The following is a 21,316-nucleotide window of genomic DNA, read 5'->3' as shown; positions in this document are numbered from 1 at the left end:
TTTTTTTTTTTTTTTTTTTTTCTTTTTTTTTGTGCACCAAAGATCTTCGTTCAAACTAGAAAGATTACAGGAGGATATCATACTGGACACATCCGAATAGCAATCTTGAAAATTAAAAAACAATGGCAAGCATAAAGCAAAGATAGAGACACAAGCAAACCCATGAGAGAAAATGCTTTAAACACATTAGCATCAAATGGTAGAGGGGGAGTCACCAAACACTGTGACTTTAAGACAATTTTTGAGCCAACACATATGGCAAAAGGTTGAGGGCAACCTCGAGAAGCACCGGAAACAGAGCCGGTGATCAAACAACGTCCAACTTGGACGAAATCTGGACCAACATCAGTGGTTCTAGATTGAAAGCCACCGGAACCCGCCGGAGAAGTATCCGATGCAGGCATGGAGGAGAAGGAGAAGTATCCAACGCTCCGGGTGGTGAGGAAGCAGGTGATGTCGAGGGGAAAGGAGCAGGACATGCTGACTCTTTGGTTGGACCAGAGAACCAATAGATCCACTAAGGAACCAAAAGCAGCAGAGGTCGCACCAGAAAAAATCTTGGCCAACAGAAATGAGAGGAAAAAACAGTCCACGGCGGAAGTATCGCCGGAGGACACACCGGAAGTGTGGCTTGAACGAGATCTTGGAGCGAAAACTTGGATTTGACGGGAGAGTAATGGAGCAGCAAGGCGAGGACAAGATCCGACGCCGGCGAGCCGAAGCTACACCGGCGCCGGAGGGAGGAAGCACTTCTGTCGACGCGGAAATGACGGCTAGGGCGAACTCTACCGAGGAGAGAGAAGAGAGCGTTTTTTTGGCTATAAGCCTATCTATATCATCAACCAGACCAACCTTACTCCATATTCTATTTTATAGTCAAATACCTCCAACCTTGCTCTAGTTTCAACTGCAAAAAATAGAGAATTTTTTTCTCTACACTTAGAGATTTTTGGAGTTGGCTTGGAGAAAGATACAAATCTAAAATATAGTTACTTCATGTTAGAGTAAAAGAAAAAATGAGGAAATATATTAGAGATGCTCTTATATTTTGATATTTTCACATACTTTGAAAAATTATTTGCAGTACCAAAATATAACCTTACTTTATCAATTAAATTCATTGATATAACCAAGATTTGAATATTTACTGTATTTACTCGATATAGACAAATTAGAAAATGAAATATTAATTTGCATAGAAAATAAAAAATACTTCAGTTTTACTAAACAAAAAAAAATCTCAAAATATCCATCTTAATAATACAGAGAAAACATTATCCAAATGATAAGGAGACTGGGAATATCTTTAAAGTCCTCAAACCCAATCCACACCTAACTTGTTATTCGGCAGATGGCAACAAACAAATTGATTTTATTAACATAAATGTGGATAACCAAGTCCTCCCCTGACCTTCACCATCTTGAGATTCTCTGACTCTCTCTATAAATACTATTCTGGTTTTCCCATAATTTATCGTATTTTGTATATTCGGACTAATTATGGACCGCCCGTTACAAAGCTTATATTAAATAAGCATCGATATCAATATACATGAAACGGCATGGTATTTTAATTCAAATGACAACTACTGTTCGTTAAAGCTATATCACTTTTTAAATGGCAGCAAAAACATTTTAGAAAGACTACGTGTATTGCTTATTTGCTTATACTATAAGGAAAATTTGCCTGAACGGAATAAGTTAATAAAGTATTAGAAAACACCGAAATCTATTTTGTAAGATATGCACATGAAAGAAGAAGGCAGCTGTTATTTGATTATTTTTGTGGTATTGGTACCAACCAAAATTGTCACTATCATAATCACCGGTTTCTCCCCGAAACAGCTGTTTCTTGGTTCTCCCATTTTATTGCGCCTAACTTTTATATACTATAATAACGAATTCTTTAGTTCCACTCATATCATATGATACGTTTTTTGCTCACCAGCAAGGTTGGTAAGACCCTTATCCATCATCTAATGATTACAGAATTAGTTATACGTCAAGATTAATTGATAAAGTAATATTGATAACAATCGTTTTCAGGTTTCGAAGGATCGGTGATGTGTACATTTTTAGTCGCCTTTGGCTTTAATTATCTACATTCTTTGTTTTGTGATGTGTTTTGTTAGTTTACATGTTTTTCTAGAATGTGAATTTTGGTTCAGGTTATATTCAAATGAATTACGAACAATTTAGATGCAATCAAGGAAATAATGAAAAAATCAAACAAATGCATCGGAATGAAGCCTGGGATGGTTTTGCTCCGATCCAGCTTGTTTCTTTTCTTTTTCATCTGTCTCATCATCGTGTCTTGTAAGTCTCTAATCCATGTCTCTTCTTATTATTATTTTTTTTTGTTGAAATTTTGCTTATTAAATTTGAATTTGAAGTTTCTATATTTTACAGATGCAGTAGTACCAAGTGTTGGTAGAGTTCTCGCCTCTCAGTACACTACCACTAAGGTACAACTAATCTATTTGAACCAACAATTCTTTTTTTTNTTTTTTTTTTTTTTTTTTTTTTTGTCCATTTAAAACATTAACAAGAGTTTTTATTTTCTAGGGTTTTGAACTTATCAGATTATTCAACTGCAAACATTCTTGTGTTGTGAGATTTTTGAGGTATCCCAAGTGACTGCTCTGCAAAAGACGTTGCTGATGGTATCAAGAAGCTCTTGAGGAATAACAATTATAATGGGAGAACTAAGGTGATTGGTTATGGTCGACAAGTCAGCTTAGAACAAAAATTATTTGATCTTGGAGATAATTTGATAATGATCCATAGGTCAGTCAATCTTGAAGGAGTAAAAGAACTGGCCGATAAGAAAATAATAGCTTCTATGTTGAGATGGCTTAGGTTTTGCATTTTCAATAGCCTTAGGTGGTGATGCTTACAATACCAAATAACTAGGGTGATGTTTTGTTTGCAACATTTTCATTTGATTTTTGCTTGATTTTTTTAATTCTTTAGTTGTGGCTATTTGAATTCTTTCTTTTTTAAATCTGTTTATATTTTCAGATTTTTTATAATAGAGATTCAGAATTGTCTTTTTCTTTCATGCAATCTTCTTTGAAAATAAATGCTTGCACAACAAAAATAGTTCAAAATTTTCACCATCATCATAAAAAAAAAACAATAAGTTTATTTTTAGAGATAATTCAAGATAGAAAAAATTATGCAGGAATATTTCTATGTTCTAAAGATAATTAAAATACAAGTCAGAAGTTATGTGACTAATTAAAAATTAAATAACATTAATTAATATTATTCATTAAAATTGAAAAAATGATATTGGGAATCAGTTGGGAGCTTCTAAGAGCATAAACAATATAATAAAATATACAAAAATAAAATAGTAGGTTATAAAGATATAACTAAAGATAAGAATTGGAAATGTATTAGTTTCTTGTAAAATATGCTAAATCTAAAATAGATATTTTACGAGAGATTTGATATATGATGGTGTTTAGTGAGGTGTTAGCTATTTATGGGGAAATTGCTGATAACAAATATGTTGGCTCAATGAATTAATTGTACAATTTAGATTATTAAAATTAAAAAAATTAGGATAGTGAGGTGTTATATATATAAATAAAGGATTAAGATTAAAAACAAATTTCTGATGCACCAATAAGGTGAGAGACAAAACTCAACATAGAATAATTATTTAGTTACTAAAAGGATATTGCATATATAAATCAATCCTCCTGATCCTCCACTATTTTTATCGTCAAAATCTGCGATGCATCAGACGGTGGGAACAGCTCCTTCACCTTATTCACATCCCACTGCCCACTGCGAAAAGCTCCTCACATTCCTCCTTCTTCACACTACAGATGAATAGGCTGTCATCTGCAAAAGCACATGTTGAACCGATGGACAAGATTCATTAAATCTGAAACCAGTCAAGTGTCCCTGATCCTGTCTTTGTTGCATGATCAATAATGCCTCTGATATGATCATGAAACCATTTAAGACGACCCTTGAGTCTTATTCAACATGAACGAAATTAAAGATCAATTCTTCCAGCCAATTGACTATTGGGGATACATTTTTACCTTATCTAGAGCATATATCGAGGTGGAATCAGTCCAATCAGAGTTCAAATGAAGGAGTTAATCATTTTACAAATCAGGTGAACTCATGGCTACGTGATTTGGACTTACGAGCATTCAACGCAGGATTCTGACCAATCAAGAAGGATTCAAGCTATGAACCAAACTATTCTGAAATCTTTATTCATCCTAGAACTACTAAGAAATGGAATATCATTCAAATCAGTTCATACTTGAAAGATATGGATATTTCAAGTCAGTGGATCTATCCTAGTCCCAGTTTCACATCTAAGACAAAGTTATTGTTACACAGTCCAACTCAGAATTTTTTTTGATACGAAACCACTTGGAGGATGTTAATGAATCTCTTATGTTTCCAACAAGCTCAAGAACAGAAGATTTGGCTCACGGAATACAAGGATACGATCTGTTTGCCAAAAAAGGTCTATATAGTTGTTCACTTGAAGAGTTTTAGGTCCAATTGGTTTAGATGCTTTCAGAATTATGTTTGGAAACTAGAAGTTGTTTTCTACTAAGTCCAAGATGAAGAAATAATACAGGCCATGTTGTTTCTCATCAGCAAATTGGACAAAGGAGTCAAAACAGAGATAAAAGATCAAAGAGGCACTTAATGGGCTAACACAAGAGCTTTTGGCCGAAGAAAGCAAGATAAATTATATTGGGGATGATGTCTATCAAGTCCAGCCCACTTTGAACCTAATTGAAGTCCAAGAAAGCCCAAAATAATCACTTTATCTTATGGTCAAAGAGGACTGACGAGAATAGAGTGATTCTCTTCACCTTGGGAAGGAAACAATAAGAATTAGGTCTTCATTCAACCATCTATCTTTATTGTCTTTTAGTTTCAAGAATAGTTAATATTTGGCTTTATTACCAGTTTCTTTTCCTATATAACTCATGTACGAGCAATGAAATAAACAACCAAATTTTTATAAAACCTTTTTTTTTAGAGTGATTCTCTTATGTTCTTTGTGAACAAAACCAATTGCTTAGTGTGATTCCACCAATCAAAACCGACTACTTGGTGTGATTCTGTAACATACGCGAACCAGAATCTCGGTTTAGGGGATGCATCGGTCGATGCACTATGTGCATCGGTCTATGCAATGTTGGTTCTCGCGGATGAGTTTAAGTTAAACGTTGCGTTTTGGGGTTAGGAAAACCATGAAATCGCTTATAAAAGCAGAAACTCGAGGATTTGGCCGAGTTTGGCCGTTTCTATAGAAAAAGAAAGAGAGAAAGAGTTTTGTGAGTGTTATTGAGAGTTCTTGGAGATTTAAGGCTGTCCCTGTAGAGATCTGTAGCTGGGATCGTTGTAGAAGCTTCCTAGGAGCGTGTATCTTCTTGTTTGAGGTTCATAATCTTCTTGACAAAGGTGAGTGCATGACCATGGCTTATCTAAGCTTGAGACTTCTCTGATCTGCTTGTTTATGTGTTATATGGCTTGTTTAGAACGTTGTTGAGTCACAAGAGGCTTTGGGAAGCTTTTTGTGGCACTGGTTTTGTGTTATTGGTGGTTCAGGGACGGAGATCCGGCGAGAAGCTTTGGGGAAAAACGATGCTCGACATGTACATCGATCGATGCACTTTGTGTGTCGGTCGATGCAATGAGAGGACAGCGTGGTTTGACCTAGGAGCATCGGTCGATGCCATGTGAAGGTGTTGATCGATGCAACTAGGGATTTCGTGCAATGTCGAGCATGCGTAGGTCGATGCGGACCCGGTTGGTGTCGGTCAATGCAGATGTCTGTTTTGTTTGTTGATTGTCGTTTGATGGTTAGAGTATCTCTATTGCTTGTGTGTATAACCCAGTAGATGGGAGGATTGCCTCATAGAGTGTTTATTAAATACTCATGCATCTCAATTTGTGTTTGCGGTGCAGGTAAAGGCAAAGTGTGATCGTGGAATCCAGGCTATGAAGAGGAGGATGTTCTAAAGGCTCGGTTGTTTGCTTTGTCTCTTGGTAGGATGCTAGAGTGGAACTTAGTAGTTTAGAACGGATGTTAGAATTGCGGGTTTATGATTGTTTTATGTTCTGGATTGTTATTGGATTGGTATTTGATATTTCTTGAATGGCTAATGAATTATTTGTTATCCACTGTTGTAATTGTTTGGGGTAGGTTCCTAGTGAGTATGGGATCACTAGATCTTAGGTTATTAAAAAAAAACGGGCCGGGTTGTTTCAGTTTGGTCGATGTCATGTGGAGGTGTCGGTCAATGCAACTAGGGATTTCGTGCAATGTCAAGCATGCGTCGGTCGATGCAGTGTGAGTGTCGGTTGATGCAAGCTTGTGTCAGTCAATGTGTATCCGGTTGGTGTCGGTCGATGCATGGGTTGTTGTCGGTCGATGCAGATGTCTGGTTTGTTTGTTGATTGCTGTTTGATGGTTAGAGTATCTCTATTTCTTGTGTGTATAGCCCAGTAGATGGGAGGATTGTCTCACTGAGTGTTTTTAAATACTCATGCATCTCAATTTGTATTTGCAGTGCAGGTAAAGGCAAAGTGTGATCGTGGAATCCAGGCTATTAAGAGGAGGATGTTTTAGAGGCTCGGTTCTGTGCTTTGTGTCTTGGTAGGATGCTAGAATGGAACTTAGTAGTCTAGAACGGATGTTAGAATTGCTGGTTTATGATTGTTTTATGTGATGGATTGTTATTGGATTGGTATTTGATATTTCTTTAATGGTTAATAAATTATTTGTTATCCGTTGTTGTTATTGATTTGGGGTAGGTTGCTATTGAGTATGGGATCACTAGATCTTAGGTTATTAAAAAAAAACGGTCGGGTTGTTTCAGATTCCAACAGTCAACAAAACCGATCTTCTTGGTGCGAGACTGAGAGATCTGATCTTTTTGGTGCGAGGCTGAAAGATCAAACCGGTATATCAAGAGTCTTTCGCAACCATTGTGCGACCATTCATTCCACCATCCTTATTCTTGAGGCTTCATCGTCTTTAGAATCAAAGTGTCTCTATCTACCAACTCGAAGGTGCCAATTTCTTGGGAGAATCATATTAGCCTTCGCACAAAGGATAAAAAGAAACGGTAAAAGCGGGTCTCCCTAACGGATTCCGTGACCTGGTTCAAATTAAAAAATGGGTACATCCATTAATGAGAATTGTGAATGAGACTGGTTTTACACAAGACATTAACCACTGAATCCAGACACCATAAAATCCCATCTTCATGAATACATTCTAGGAAATCCCACTCAACACGATCATACGCATTAGATATATCTGTCTTGATTGCCATAAACTCCTCATTGAACTTAGCATTAGTCCGCAATGCATGCACAATCTCTTGGGCTATCAATATGTTATCATAAATGATTCTACCTGACATGAAAGCACCTTGAGTTTCGGAGAACAATTGTGGGAGACATCGTTTTAATCTAGAGCATAAAATTTTAGAGACTGTCTTATACAACAAAGAGCACAAGCTTATTGACCGCATATCAGCAATGGCGTTTGCATTCACCTTTTTTGGGATAAGGCAAATTTGTGTATGGTTCTAATCCTGAGGAAGACTACCATGAGTGAAAAACTCATGTACTTCCTTTATGATATCCTGACCAATGATATCCCAATACCACTTGAAAAAAACATCAGTCCATCCATCCACACTAGGGGCTTTATCCCCTTTCACACTAAAAGCACCTTGTTTGATTTCGACCTCAGATACTGCAGGTGTCAGCTGTCTATTCATTTCCACAGTAACTTGTGGCGCCATACCTTCAACCAATTCCTCAAAACTATCTGGGTTTGAAGACGTAAACATTTCAATAAAATACTCAGCTGCAATGCTACCCTTAGAACCTTCCTCAAAAGCCTTGTTACCATGTTTGTCTAACAACGAGATCACTTTGCTTTTCAACCTCTTGTACTTCACGCATCCATGGAAATAAGACGTATTCTTGTCACCTGAATGTAACCAAGATTGTCTACTTTTCTGTTTCCAGTACATTCCTCCTCCCTAAAAGCTGCAGCGAAATCCCACTTGATTCTCTACAGTCTTTGAAATTCCGGAAACCTCTTAGAAGATTCCGCTTCCAAATCTCGCCTAAGTTGTTGTATCAAGGCATTAAAGTTTGTAGGATTTGTGCGTTTCCTTGTAGAAAATGCTCTCCAACAGCGTGTCAATCTACCTGTCACTGATCCGCTTGCACCTGAAGAATTTGTCCTCTAGTGTTGCTTGACGATCTCAGTCGTTTCAGGTTTGCAAGGCTAACGTTTATCAAAACAGAACATTTCTTTGAACCTTGAATCCTCCCCCACTATCCTCATGATGATAGGCCTATGGTCAGATCCCATAAACTTTAGATACTCTGTTTTTGCTCGTGGAAACAAGGTAAACCATTCTACATTACCAAAACTCATGTCTAGTCTACATTAGACCCACACATTCTCTCTTTTTCCACCCCAAGAGAATCTATTTCCAAAACTTGGAATCTCTTTCACCCTGCAACTCCTTTCCATAGTCCTCAATGGATTGAAAGACTACTCAGGTCTTCTTGCCCCCTCCCCTCCCCTCCCCCATCTTCTCAGAGTTATCCATTATTTCATTGAAATCTCTAGTTAATAGCCAAATTTCATCTCTTTGAACACCAATATTTGTAAATCTTTCCCAAACCATAGCTCTCATATCTCTGGCAGGGTCTCCATAGACAAAGGTAACATAGAACTCTAACGATCCTTGAGAAATTTGTGTNCCCCCCCCCCATCTTCTTAGAGTTATCCATTATTTCATTGAAATGTCCTGTTAATAGCCAAACTTCATCTCTATGAACACCAATCTTTGTAAATCTTTCCCAAACCTCAGCTCTCAAATATCTGGCAGGGTCTCCATAGACAGAGGTAACATAGAACTCTAACGATCCTTGAGAAATTCGTGTATCAATCACCCTTGCAACTGATTGTAAGACCTCCACTTTATATGTTTCCTTCCAGAACAAAGCTACTCCCCCACTCAAGCCAACTGGGTCCATAATGTGAACTGTATCATATCCCAACCACTCTTTCGCTCCCAAAACGTGATCACGGAAATTTTTAGTAGCCAGGAGGAACAAAAAGTCTGGAAGATGTTCATGAGGCATTTTCCTTAGACGTCGAACTGCCGAGGTGCTCTCCATTCCTTGGCAGTTCCAACTGGTTATACTCATTGAGAATTGGGTGGTTTCTGGCAAACCACGAAACCCGTTTGTTGCTTGTTTCGAATACTCAGACTCGCTTGATCCTTCTTATTAAGTCGCAAAGATGGATTACTATCAAACATACCCACACCTCCTTTTCCATGATGTTATTGTAGAATCCCATCTCTTTTTAATAACTTGGAAGATACTTCATTCTTCTCTTATGCCTTTTGTTTTTGAAAACCTCCATCCTTGTACTGATTCACACACATCTTTGGATGTTCCAACTGATTCACTCTGAGAATTTCTTCACACGGTTGTCTATCTCCTCCTCCACAAAGATGACTTTGACTGTTTGAACCCTTCTTAAAACCCTTACCATCCATATTACCCTCTGAGTGCCCCACATTGAAACTTTTAGAACCTACATTTCTTGATGCATCCTTCTTAATGATATCCTGATGGAGGGGAGATGGAGATATAAACTCCATAATCACACCAACGCCCTATTGTACAGGATAGTGCTTCCTTGTAGGACCATCATCCTCCTCACTGGCACCTTACATTCATTCAGTTGGGGTTGAGACCACCCCCATACTCTTATTCTGATACTCAACCACCAGTCCCTTACACTTATCAAGGCTTTGCGTCAATGTTGGGGGAGCCTCCAGGCATTAAAATGAGTTATAAGCATGAGAATCATGAGAAATGCTCTCTACCGTCGCCTTCAACATTTGTTCTCTCTGTTCTATAAGAGAAGGATCACCAGACATTAAATACTTCTTCATCTCTGTTAGTACGTTGGGAATCACAACATTAGAGCGAGGTGTGAACCTTGGTAGAACGGATTGTTGTAAGAGAGGGAAGATAACATTCACCAAATCCGTTGGGTATCCATTATTGCGGGTTGAGCTCCTAATATCTTGACCTGACTCTACACTCTGATTAGACATTCTCTTCTCCTTCACCTTATGACGTAGGAAGGGACAATATTGTTTATCGTGAGTGAGCCGCAAGCAGTGAAAACATCTTTTCAGACCCTCTAATATTCAATCTCCACCATAGCAGTATCCCCCTTGGGGAGTTGTAGAGATTTTGCTTTAATCAATGAATTAGACACATCAAACACCACCTTAACCCGAACAAAAACATTGTATTGAGATTTCTCAGGATCAAAAGCAATCTCTTTCACATATCCAATCCTCCTTAACCCGAACAAAAGCATTGTTTTGAGATTTCTCATGATCAAAATCAATCTCTTTCACATATCCAATCCTCTAAGCAATAGCTTGGATTGTTTTGGTAGTGAGAAAATTCACAGAAATGTTACTCAAACGAATCCAAACTGGAAAGGTAGAGAAGAAGCTCACCGGTGGTCTCTCAACCCATCTCTCCAAAGCATTCCCCATTCATCTAAAGTCCAGAACCGTGTCTTCAGAACCCTCTCCAAATCACTCTCATACTGAAAGATGAATTGAAACTTATCTTTAGACAATGCAATCCCTATGACTCGATCGTAGACTCCCCATACGCATGACATCTTCATTATCATCTCTGCCATACTCTGGCTCTCCAGATTCAACAGCCTCCCCAGAACACTTAATCGACTCTCTACTACGGCACTAAAAACACTTTCCTCTGTTAAAATCATTGGGCTATCATCTGCGATAGCCAGTGCATCCATCGCCAAGTTTAAATTATCCGCCATTAGCAACAAGAAGATACCTAAACTTGGTTAAACCCACTTTTGGCGAACAAGAGCTGAGCCAATAGCGACGGCGCTTCCAACCTTTTTGAAAAAATCCGTAGAGATCTGAAAAAATTTGGGGAATATCCACCAAAGATCCGCATGAAATCCCGAGGTAATCACGAGAGAGAACTGAATTTTTCCGACAAAGAAAAGATAATTTGTTTTCCAATTTAGTTATTATTGTAACATTTTGAATAGAATCTCTTAATACAAAAAAGAAAAGAAAAATACCTTAAATGGAGAGAGAACTCTCTAATTATATCTATAGATTTGGACAGGTAGCCCCTTCTCGGTTGCTTACATGGCAGTTTCTAAGAGAAATTTTTGGAGTGGCTGTCTATTTTATTTATATAAGATATTATTTTTTTTTATTAATGTTTTGTATATAAAAAAATAAACATATCATTATTCATTGTTGCCATTTATTACAACTGTTCGAGCTATGTTTTCAGTTTTAGAGTGATTAAAAACATTAAACATAATACCAATCAATTTCTATGATTGATGTCAAAAACAACAACCACAATCGTCCGCAAGACACCATACATGTGAGCGGCGGCTGTTGAAAATAATCAAATTCTCAGTTTCTCGAACCTGGGATACCTAACTTCCAAAATGTTTGAAAATTCTAGACATATGAAACAGTAACATGCCAACCTTGATTTATCGAATAATATGACAACATGTTTTTATATTGAAAAGATAGAAAGTGACTTGAGTAATATATAAAGTATTAGATAAATATTTGTGTTATATTCTAATAAAAAAATTAGAAGATTATATTTACATTTACAAATAAAATAAAATCTAAAAAATGTTAAAATATTAAATTTTAATTAATGAGAATGATATGTGTCACAAAAATATAATGATAAATTAGAAGACTATCGTTATTATATTTAAAAACACCTTCGTGGATTAACCAATGAGGGAGGGTAGCATAGAACCGTTTAAAACGTCTATAGACTATTATATATCTCTAGAAAAAAATTCGAGTCAATTTTCAGTATTCTTTTCATATTGACTATTTCGTTCAATCAGTGTATCTATTAAAAGATGTAATTCTAAAGTATGAAGGAGGAAACGAATTCATATAAAGGGTGTACGTAACGTACGATACCCAAAAAACCTTATTAATTCACTCGATATTATGAGTATAATAGTCATGTATGATTCTCATTGAGAAACATGGAAAACAAAACGCCATAATACAAATACAAATACAAAAAACGCATAAGCCAGCTATTTTGTTTACTCGTACGCATCAGTTTCGTACCAAACAAGCTATATAGTACACAAAAATACACTTCTCATATTTGGCACGCTCCGACGACTGTATACAGAGTTTTTGTATTCAAAGCCTTCTAATACCTCAGGCCTCGTACTAGCGTCCTCTCATAGGAATTATTCCGGAAACTACCACCAACCGAAGTAGACCGTTCGGGTTTGCTCGGGATTGTTGTGGATAGCCATTCGAGTCCTTCGTATAAGCCTTGCCCTGAGATGGCTGAGGTTCCTTGTATAAGCCTACACCAATCAAAAGTACACAAAACCTTCTATTTATACTCTAAACCTCTAAATATTTATATGTAACGACTAACGAACATGAGAATTAAGACGTTTTAATTATTACCAACAACGTTTGGATAGGCTGTGCAGACCAAGTTTGTTTGCAACCTCGGCTACTGGTAAAGCATTTCTTGAATCTTGCTTGTTCGCAAAGACGAGTACACATGCACCTTCTAGTTCATTCTGTGTATTTTTTGTTGTTGTCAAAGTTGTTAGCATATAAAAAAGGAGAGACTACTAGTAAGTAACATTTTAAACTTCATATGATTTTACATCGGTTAGTATGCGATGAAGCTCGTTTCGAGCTTCTGACATCCTTTCATTGTCACTACTGTCCACCACAAAGATGAGCCCCTGCGCGTTCTGAAAATAGTGTCTCCACAGTTTGCGAATCTGTTGAGAAACCCAACATACTTTTAAATAAAATTATTTAGATCCCATAAGACAGACAGGTCAAGCCTTGAGAGGCAAGAGAGAAATATGTGTTTATATGCACTTGTAGAGAAGTGAGACAGTAGAATCAATATGAATTTGACATGGAGTTTACCTTCTCTTGGCCTCCTATATCCCATACAGTGAAATTGATGCCTTTGTATTCTACGGTCTCCAGGTTGAACCCTGGAAAATGATAAAATAACCAAAAACGAATAAAATGGTTAACCCTGATGATCCTGACGCAGATACAACATCTACATGAGAATTATCAAGCTATTAAGAATTTTCTTCCTAACAAGTGCAATCACAATCAAAGGGAAAAAGTAACTATCTACAAATAAGCTAAGATCCATAAACAAAAAACACAAAGTATTATATATAGTCTGAGCTGATAGTCCATAATCCTTAATAGATCGATAGACTGAATCAACAACTTGCTAATCAATCCCTCAATAGCAATAAAGAGTAAGAGAAAATAAAAAGTTCATGTCACATACCTATAGTAGGCACTGTTGTCACAACCTCTCCAAGCTTGAGCTTGTAAAGGATGGTAGTTTTCCCTGAACCATCAAGACCCACCATCAAAATTCTCACTTTACTTTTAGGAAGAAACCTTTTCGCTATACGTGAAAATTTAGCCCCCATGTAGAACAAACAAAACTCAAGGGAAATATGAGATGTAGTGAAACAAACACAAATTTATGGTTGTTCAAGCTTATGTTCTGGTAAGGAATAAGCTTGGGGTTTATATGAGATCTGTGAAGAGTATTACACACATGTGAAAAATTGTATAAAAAAATAACTGAAAGTTTGATTTGCAGATTGTAAAGGCAAATCCCATTTCGAAGAAAGGCTGGAAACGAATAAATTCCAAAAGGAAGCCAAGAATGGTGTGGTGTGTGTCCTTTTCCAAACTCAAAAGCTCATTAGGGACACAGAGCAAGACTGGTCAGATTCTCTGTGTTATGTCTTTCTCATTCGAGAAGCATATATATCAGAATCTTATTCCTTGAGTACATCACCAGCAAATATGGAATATTATTACAGGTACATAGGAAAAGACACGAAATTAGAATTGCATAAAGATGTAAAATGGAACAAAAAAATATTATAATCATATTTTTTTTTTCGGTTAAAACTTGTTCTAAGTGAAAGCAATTATAATAAAACATAAGTTCCTACCAAAAAAAAATAATAAAACAGAAGTTGAAACATGAACAGCCTCAAAGGTCAAATTCTGAGGCAGACCTTATTTTTTCATCTCACTCTCTCTTATTACTAAGCTACGTTGACACTATCAAAACTGTAGAAAACACCAAAAGAAATAAAGCAAAAGCCATTCTTTCATCGAGTCCTCAACGGCCGGAATCTCTCCAATTTTCTTCAAAGTCTCTTTGCTCGGCATTTCATCAACACCAATCGCCATAACCGCTTGCTTCCTCGGCGCGATTCTCCCAACACTCATGAAACTGACATTAACATTCGATTCTCCCAAGATGTTTCCAACAGTTCCTATCATGCCAGGCTGATCTACATCTACCTGCCTACACAATATTATATTTCCTTCAAGACTCACATCTACGTCAAAACACCCCACTTTTGTCAAATGGGGGACCCCATCTTTAACTCTTCCTTCAACTTTGACGTCTCCAGTCTCAGATAAGGCGCTCGCGAATTTGGACTCGACGTTGCCTAGCTGAACCGTGATGGTCTCGAGTGGGCTCTCTGGTGAACCGTCAAGGAAAATACGTTCCTCTGAGATTCTCAGGCCTCTCTGTTTCGCTGTGGAATCTGACCAGGTTCAGTGCCGGCTCAACTGGGGGACAAGCAGTGGGACCCTCGGGTTCAAAGATCAAAGAGGCAAATACTTTTTTTTGTATGTAAAAAAAAATTTATATGATAAAAGAGGCACAAAAAAAATAATAGTGTAAGATAAAGGGGGCACAAAAAAAATGCAAGATAAAATGATACAAAAAAATATGTAAGATAAAAGAGAGAAAAAAAATTGTAAAACAAAATATTATATTAAAATATGTTTTAAGGATTTATTTTTATGAGTCAATAACTAAAAATATATTTTATCTTCCACAATTATTTCAACTGATTCCAACAATAGAACGAAAATAAATTCTTATAATCTTGTTAAGTGTTTATATATTATCAAAATGAAATCCATAATTTTCAACATATATCAGAGGTTAAGAAAAAAAAATGGCCTTTTCTTAATCTTGTTTTGGGCAGTGGTGATTTTTCAGTTACTTGGCAGTCTTATGAGAGAAAGTTTTGGGTGGCTCTCTACTTTATTATATGATAGATTGATATGTCATTTTTTATATTTTTATGTAATCGTTAATAAAGTAGATGCTTATAGGTTAATCAAAAGGAATCTTGAATCTTCTGCTAATTCTTTTCTTAAGTTGGATATTTTATCAATCCGTAGCTTTTGGAGGGCGGTGAGGTGGGAAAGGATCGGGTCACTTGAACTTCATGACTCCAGGTAATTCGTGTCATCTCTTATCAGTGATGGCTTTTTTTAGTGAGTAACCCGAATTATCAGCCGATGTGGGATCGTCGTCTTCGACATAATTATATTCAAACTCGATTGCTAATCATATTTTCTTACACGGATTGTCCAATTTTGCTTCAAGTTGGAGTATAGGTCCTAACCTTATACTTTAAGTTGGATTCTTAGATTTTATACCATGCTTTTTATCTCTTTACAAAGCATTATGCGGTTTTTAAACTGTATAATATAAAATAAAGTTTTCTTTGGTTGAATGAATTAATATAGGGACAATTGCATTTTGAAGACCTTTATTTGGTTTTGAATGCAATAGTAGACCACATATTCGATATTTGAGAAACATGACCATTAAGAGTACTGAAATTACAGTTGACTCCCTTACGACTAAATAAAAAGCCGAAATGACAGATGTAACCCGGAGGAAGTCTACAACTGATTTCCTTAAGGTGGATTACAAATTGACGTCAACTAGAAGATATAAAAAGATGTCTACTCCTTAATTATAGTTTATATTTTAAATAAAAAAATTAGAAAAAATAATTTGATAAATCTATTGACCAAATAATAACCACATAGACTTCCTGCATTGAATTAAAATAAATTTACATATAAACCAGTAAAATTAATAGAGGAAAGGTTGATTAGGTTAAAATTATTTGATTTAGGATTTGCTTAAGTAGACTTCTCTGTAGACTATTGGTGGTTGATTTTGTTAGCCATCAACCATTAATATTATATTATCCTAATTTCACCAATAATTTAACCAAACCGATAGCTGAACCTAACCGAATGCGTACTGATTCCTTGATTTTAACCTAACCGGATAATTTAACGATATATATACTTCTTTTTGTAAGTCAACCCTAGTTTTTTATGTGATATCTCTCTCTCCAAAATTCCTCTCTCAAAAATTCCAATATTGTTGCTCTCGAAAATTCAGATTGTATTCTCATCATTTATCGTCTTCGAAGCTCAAGGACATCTCAGATAAGTATTCTCATAATTTATTGTCGGCGATTTGATTTTGTAACGCTTTAGCTAATTTTGTTTGGAAATATATATGTTCTCATCGTTTTTTGTTCATTTTGCACAGAAATATGGAGTTACACAGCTACACTCAGCCATTTTCTAGTTCTTTGCAAGTATGGAGTGAAGGTCCACCCGAGACAGTTGGAATTATTGACAAATATTTCTGCGGAAGGGAAACCGTTATGAAATGTTCTACTACAGCCGACAATCCTGGAAGGATTTTCTTTGGATGCAATAACCATGAGGTTGTTAGATTGTGTGGTGGTTTATTCGTTTGGTATAATTATTATCTGAGTATAGATAATATTCTTATGGTATATTTATTTCTTTGTATAGGATGGAGATGGCCATATTATGAAATGGTGGGATGAGGCTATTATGCAATAACTTCAAGCAATGAGAGGTGGACTTGCTGACCAAAGGGATTCTATTACAGCCATCCAGGAAAATGAGGATATGCTATGGGTTCAGCAGGAGCTAGACAAGGTGAAAGATCAGATGAAGGAATTACGTCTATCAGTTCGTCGTGTACGCGGGATGGCCGAGAATGTCTTCATCGCCGGTATGATCCTTATTGTTGTATTAATCTCTTTGGTTTCGTAGATCTTTCAATTAAGTTCTAAAACCTGTGAACATTTCTTTATCGTGTCTGTTTGTTTGAATGGCGTATCTATGTCTGTAATCTGTGAACTTGCTTCAGTCTTTGTAATAGTTGGACGACTTCGTTGACTTCAGTAGTTGACTTATTCGGTAGACTTCAACCGTTTACATATTGTATTAAATTTTAGATTATGAAGTATACTCGTTAATCTGTGTAAAGAAGTCAGGCGATGAAGTCTACTCGTTAATGATTTACGACGCGACAGTTTGCATTATTATTTAATTATATGTAACTGTTCATTGTAACCGCTTCATCTCGTATATATAAACCAAGCCCTCGGCCTTGTGATTATTGTAAAACTGCAACCAAAAACGTTATCAGTAAATCACTTCGGTTCTCTTTAAAAATAGTACGTAGTTCATCTTCACGACGGAGAATTGGTGATTGAAAGTCTTTCAGTGCCTGTATCGGTCAATCTAAATCATCACATCCACGAGGAATTGGAGACTGTTCACGGTTGGGTAATAGAAACTTTCTCTATATCACGTCGTTTTATTTAACTTATAAGTGTAGAATTTTATCATTCACGGTTGGATAATTCTTAGAAAGTCTCTATATCACTTCACTTCATGCTTATAAGTGTATAATTCTTGATTCACCCGCAACTTTTGTCCCTATACCATAGAAACTCGTTCATCGTTGTTAACGATGTATTAATTTGGTTGATTAGATAGATTTGCAGATTAACGTACGTTTTAGTTTTCTAACTGCTGAAGTCTTCTTGATAAGTCTTCAGCATAATCAGTACAAATATTAATTTGGTTTGATGGATTTGCTGACGGTTCAGTTCTCCGTGGAGAAGTCTGCCAGAGAAGTCGTCAACATAATCATTACAAGGTTTAAATTGATTTGACGTTAGTTGGCGGTAATATATATATGTTTAATTTACCGATAAGCGGGAATTGGTTTACCGATAAGCAGGATCCGGTTTTAATCGGTTTCTATATAATTTTCCGGTACTGTTTCGAATAAAACGGTTTTGGTTATATAAAACCGGGATTATTATAATTATTATAATTTTATACAACTTAAAAACTGATATAGCAACTATAGTTATCTCTAATTCCGTCTTGCTCATATTCTTGTCAACTTTACTCTTCCGCTTTTCTCTTTCGCTTATCACTAACTAACAGTTGATTTTCCTATTTATTTTCGTGTTAAACTTAAATCTCTATTTTTCGGATTGTCATTTTACTTACTTTGTTTAACTTATTTGTACCAGATCTCGACGAACTCTGTATTCTTCAACCCAGCCGCTTCATCTTCATCTTCGCTGTCGTTTCCTCTTCGATTATACGGAAGGTTGACTTCTTTTTCAATTCGATTTTAACATTCTTTTTCAATTCGATTGTAGACTTATTGTATTTGTCTTCTTCCATCTCAATCTCTCTTGTTCTAATTTCCCGCCAAACCTAATCTTATCTTGCAGAATGGAGGAGGCGAACAATCCATAATTTCCTCAGAGGTTTTACACGAAAGGTGAGGAGCAATTTCCATGTAAAAGCATCGACTATTACAGCAACGACACAAAGCTCTTTGATGAACTGTACGAAGCTCTTGAGCCGGATGAATGGGATGAGATTTATCAATCTCGACTGGGTGTCTTGTTACAGTTCAACCATCTCCAATTCGAATGGGCTTCCAGACTGGTTCACTATATGCTCAACTTTCAGATAGTCTGCAACAAAAAGTACGAGATATGGAGTCTGGTTGGATCTAACCCATTAAGATTTTCTTTGAATGAGTTTGAAGCCATCACTGGACTTAACCGTGAAGATGTCGAGTCCTTGGAGCAGCAACATGTTGAACTTTCAGACGAGATGGAAGAGTTTTGGGAGAAGCTTGGAGCCAGTTCATTCCAGTTGCAGCATGTAAGAACGCTCATGATTGGGATAGAGTAGATCGTATTAGGTTGGATTATTTAGCCATCTGCGATGGGTATATAGAAGCTAGGAAACCCTCAACGCCCACCCGTCTAAATATGGCTAGGCTAGTTGAAACAAGTTTATTTTGTGGTGTGAATGATGATGTATGCAATGGTGAGATATGAATGGAATGATGGATGGGTGTTTCAATTCCCCTTATGCTATTGCAGTACAAGAGGTATCAATCCTAAATGAGTGTTTGTGAACAATTAAGATATGCATATGAATCTAAGTTAAGACAAATGTAAAGATTGTTTGTCACTAACAATCCTAGGAAGAAAATGTAAAATGCAGAAAATAAACTACAAGAACTAACAACTAGATGCAAATGAAACTGAATGATTGAAACAGTGATAAAGCAAGAACAGAAACAGAGACTACTACTAATGAACTAATGCAAGATAATTAATGAACTGAAAACTAAATGTATGCAACTGGAATGAAACAGGAATGAAACAAGACAAACACAAATCATAGACACAGAGTTCTGGGGATGAACTCGAGCAGCACTCGACCGAGTGTAGGTCGAGTGGGTGGTCGAGCTAGACTAGACGCAGAAACAGAGCAATGCAATAAAAACAGAGTAATGCTAAATCCAATCAAACAACAAGCAAGCAACAGGATTAAGACTAAGATTTCAATAAACAAAGAAGGTCCTGAGGATGGATTCATGGGATGGACTAATCATTGTGGTTATCTAACTTGGTCAACAAATCTCAAGCAAACTTTGAGCTAACCTCTAGACATATTAATCTAAGACAAGTTTCTCCCACTCTCATGGTCAAGAAACAATCAAACCTATGCAATTCTAGACTTGTTCTCACACAGTAAAGAATCTACACAAGCAGGCATTAAGCAATACATCTCAAACCAAACAAGACCTCTAATCTCTTAGCAAGCCTAATGGTAAGCTCTAGATCTAGCCTTATCTATGCTTCCTAAACATTGGTGTGATGCTAAGAAGCTTGAAATCAGACTCTACCCTCTCAGATATAGAATCAGCATTAAGATCATCTACCCTAGAAGAGATCTACAACAATCAAGCTTGACCAAGTCACACAAACCACAAGATCAATCCATCCTAACCCATCCTCAAGATCCTAAGGAAACTACTCACAACAATACATGGTGATCAAAGTCAAAAACCCAGAAAATATTGAAACTTGCATTATTAGAAAGATTAAACAAAGATCTTCAATATTGATGAAAGGATGAAACTCAAATTCTCAATATCTTGAAAGTTATAGAACCAACAAAATATAAGAATCTAGTCTTCTTTTTTAAGGAAGTACAAGATCTTAAAAATAAAAATGCAAAAGGAATAAAACTAAAAAAGGTAAAAACTAGGTTTAGGGAATATCTAAAAAGTTGCACACTTTGGTGGCTGCAGGTACAAGGCCTTATATAGGTGAGGAGGTGGAAGCCCTAAAAATAGAAAAAGTCAAAGTAGTCAACGGCTCGGTCAACTCGACCAGTGCTCGGTCGAGTCCATGGTCGAGCTGGCTTCTCTCGTGCACACTCCACTCGGTCGAGTCCATCTACCCACTCGGTCGAGTCCTTCGTCGAGTTGGACTCTGGACCTTGGTTCTTCAGCCTTAACTCTCTTGCTTTCCCTTCAAGATTGCTTCACTTCTCCTCAGGATTGTTTCCATGCTCCTTAAGCTCCAAAATCACCTGTTTATGCATGAAAAGATGCAAATGCAATGCAACTAAACTCTAATGCATGATTAGTCCTAAAGCTACACAATAATGATGAAAATGGCTAGCAAAAGATGCAAAAGATGTGAATAAACTAAGGGAAAACATGGTAAAATATATGAACATCAACACCCCCAAACTTAGTCTTTGCTTGCCCTCAAGCAAATAAACAAGACATAAGAAGGTAGATGAGGTTTGAAAGTGGGATCTCAGCTCCTAAAGCTTGCAAATAGACTATCTAGAATCAATGTCCAAGTTACTAGTACTATGATGCAAGTTGAATGAGCTATACTTAAAGACTTTAGACAAGCATATCACAACCTTCACTGATTTGAGCCTTAGACATCCACATGCATTCAAATCAACCATTTCATTTAACATTCATTAATCAAGAACATGAATCAATTCTATGGAATGCTTAAACTCATTTGGCTTGGCAGTTAAAGGTTTAGAGACAACGATGGTCTCTTTTTAGAGTAGGGCTTATCAATATCAAGGTTCTCTCATAAAAAATG

General features: G+C 36.5%; 2 protein-coding genes across 2 annotated transcripts; both read right to left on the bottom strand.

Moving 5' to 3' along the window:
* Window positions 12,148-13,777, bottom strand: LOC104766712 (probable ADP-ribosylation factor At2g15310). Its single transcript, XM_010490650.2, has 5 exons — window positions 13,462-13,777; window positions 13,077-13,147; window positions 12,803-12,922; window positions 12,594-12,712; window positions 12,148-12,487 (listed from the first exon to the last, which is right to left on the bottom strand). The coding sequence occupies exons 1-5, from the start codon at window positions 13,607-13,609 to the stop codon at window positions 12,325-12,327; spliced, it is 621 nt and encodes a 206-aa protein (XP_010488952.1). The 5' UTR covers window positions 13,610-13,777; the 3' UTR covers window positions 12,148-12,324.
* On the bottom strand, window positions 14,128-14,759 carry LOC104767998 (D-3-phosphoglycerate dehydrogenase 1, chloroplastic-like; the record flags this gene model as incomplete). The annotated part of the gene is made up of 1 exon (XM_010491950.1): window positions 14,128-14,759. A coding segment is annotated over one exon (498 nt), but the record flags the coding sequence as incomplete, so codon positions are not given.

The sequence above is a fragment of the Camelina sativa genome, chromosome 19 (assembly GCF_000633955.1).
Source record: "Camelina sativa cultivar DH55 chromosome 19, Cs, whole genome shotgun sequence".
In the NCBI taxonomy this organism is placed as follows: Eukaryota; Viridiplantae; Streptophyta; class Magnoliopsida; order Brassicales; family Brassicaceae; genus Camelina; species Camelina sativa.
Note: the sequence above shows the minus strand (reverse complement) of the source record. Positions and strands in the feature narration are given on the sequence as shown.

Bases quoted from the DNA above. Each gene is read 5' to 3' on its own strand.
- LOC104766712 (XM_010490650.2), bottom strand. From the start codon at position 13,609: ATGGGGGCTAAATTTTCACGTATAGCGAAAAGGTTTCTTCCTAAAAGT. The intron at 12,713-12,802 runs GTAAAATCATAT...AAAAATACACAG, and splicing joins TTCATCGCATACTAACCGAT to AATGAACTAGAAGGTGCATG. The intron at 12,488-12,593 runs GTAATAATTAAA...TGATTGGTGTAG, and splicing joins AGCCTATCCAAACGTTGTTG to GCTTATACAAGGAACCTCAG.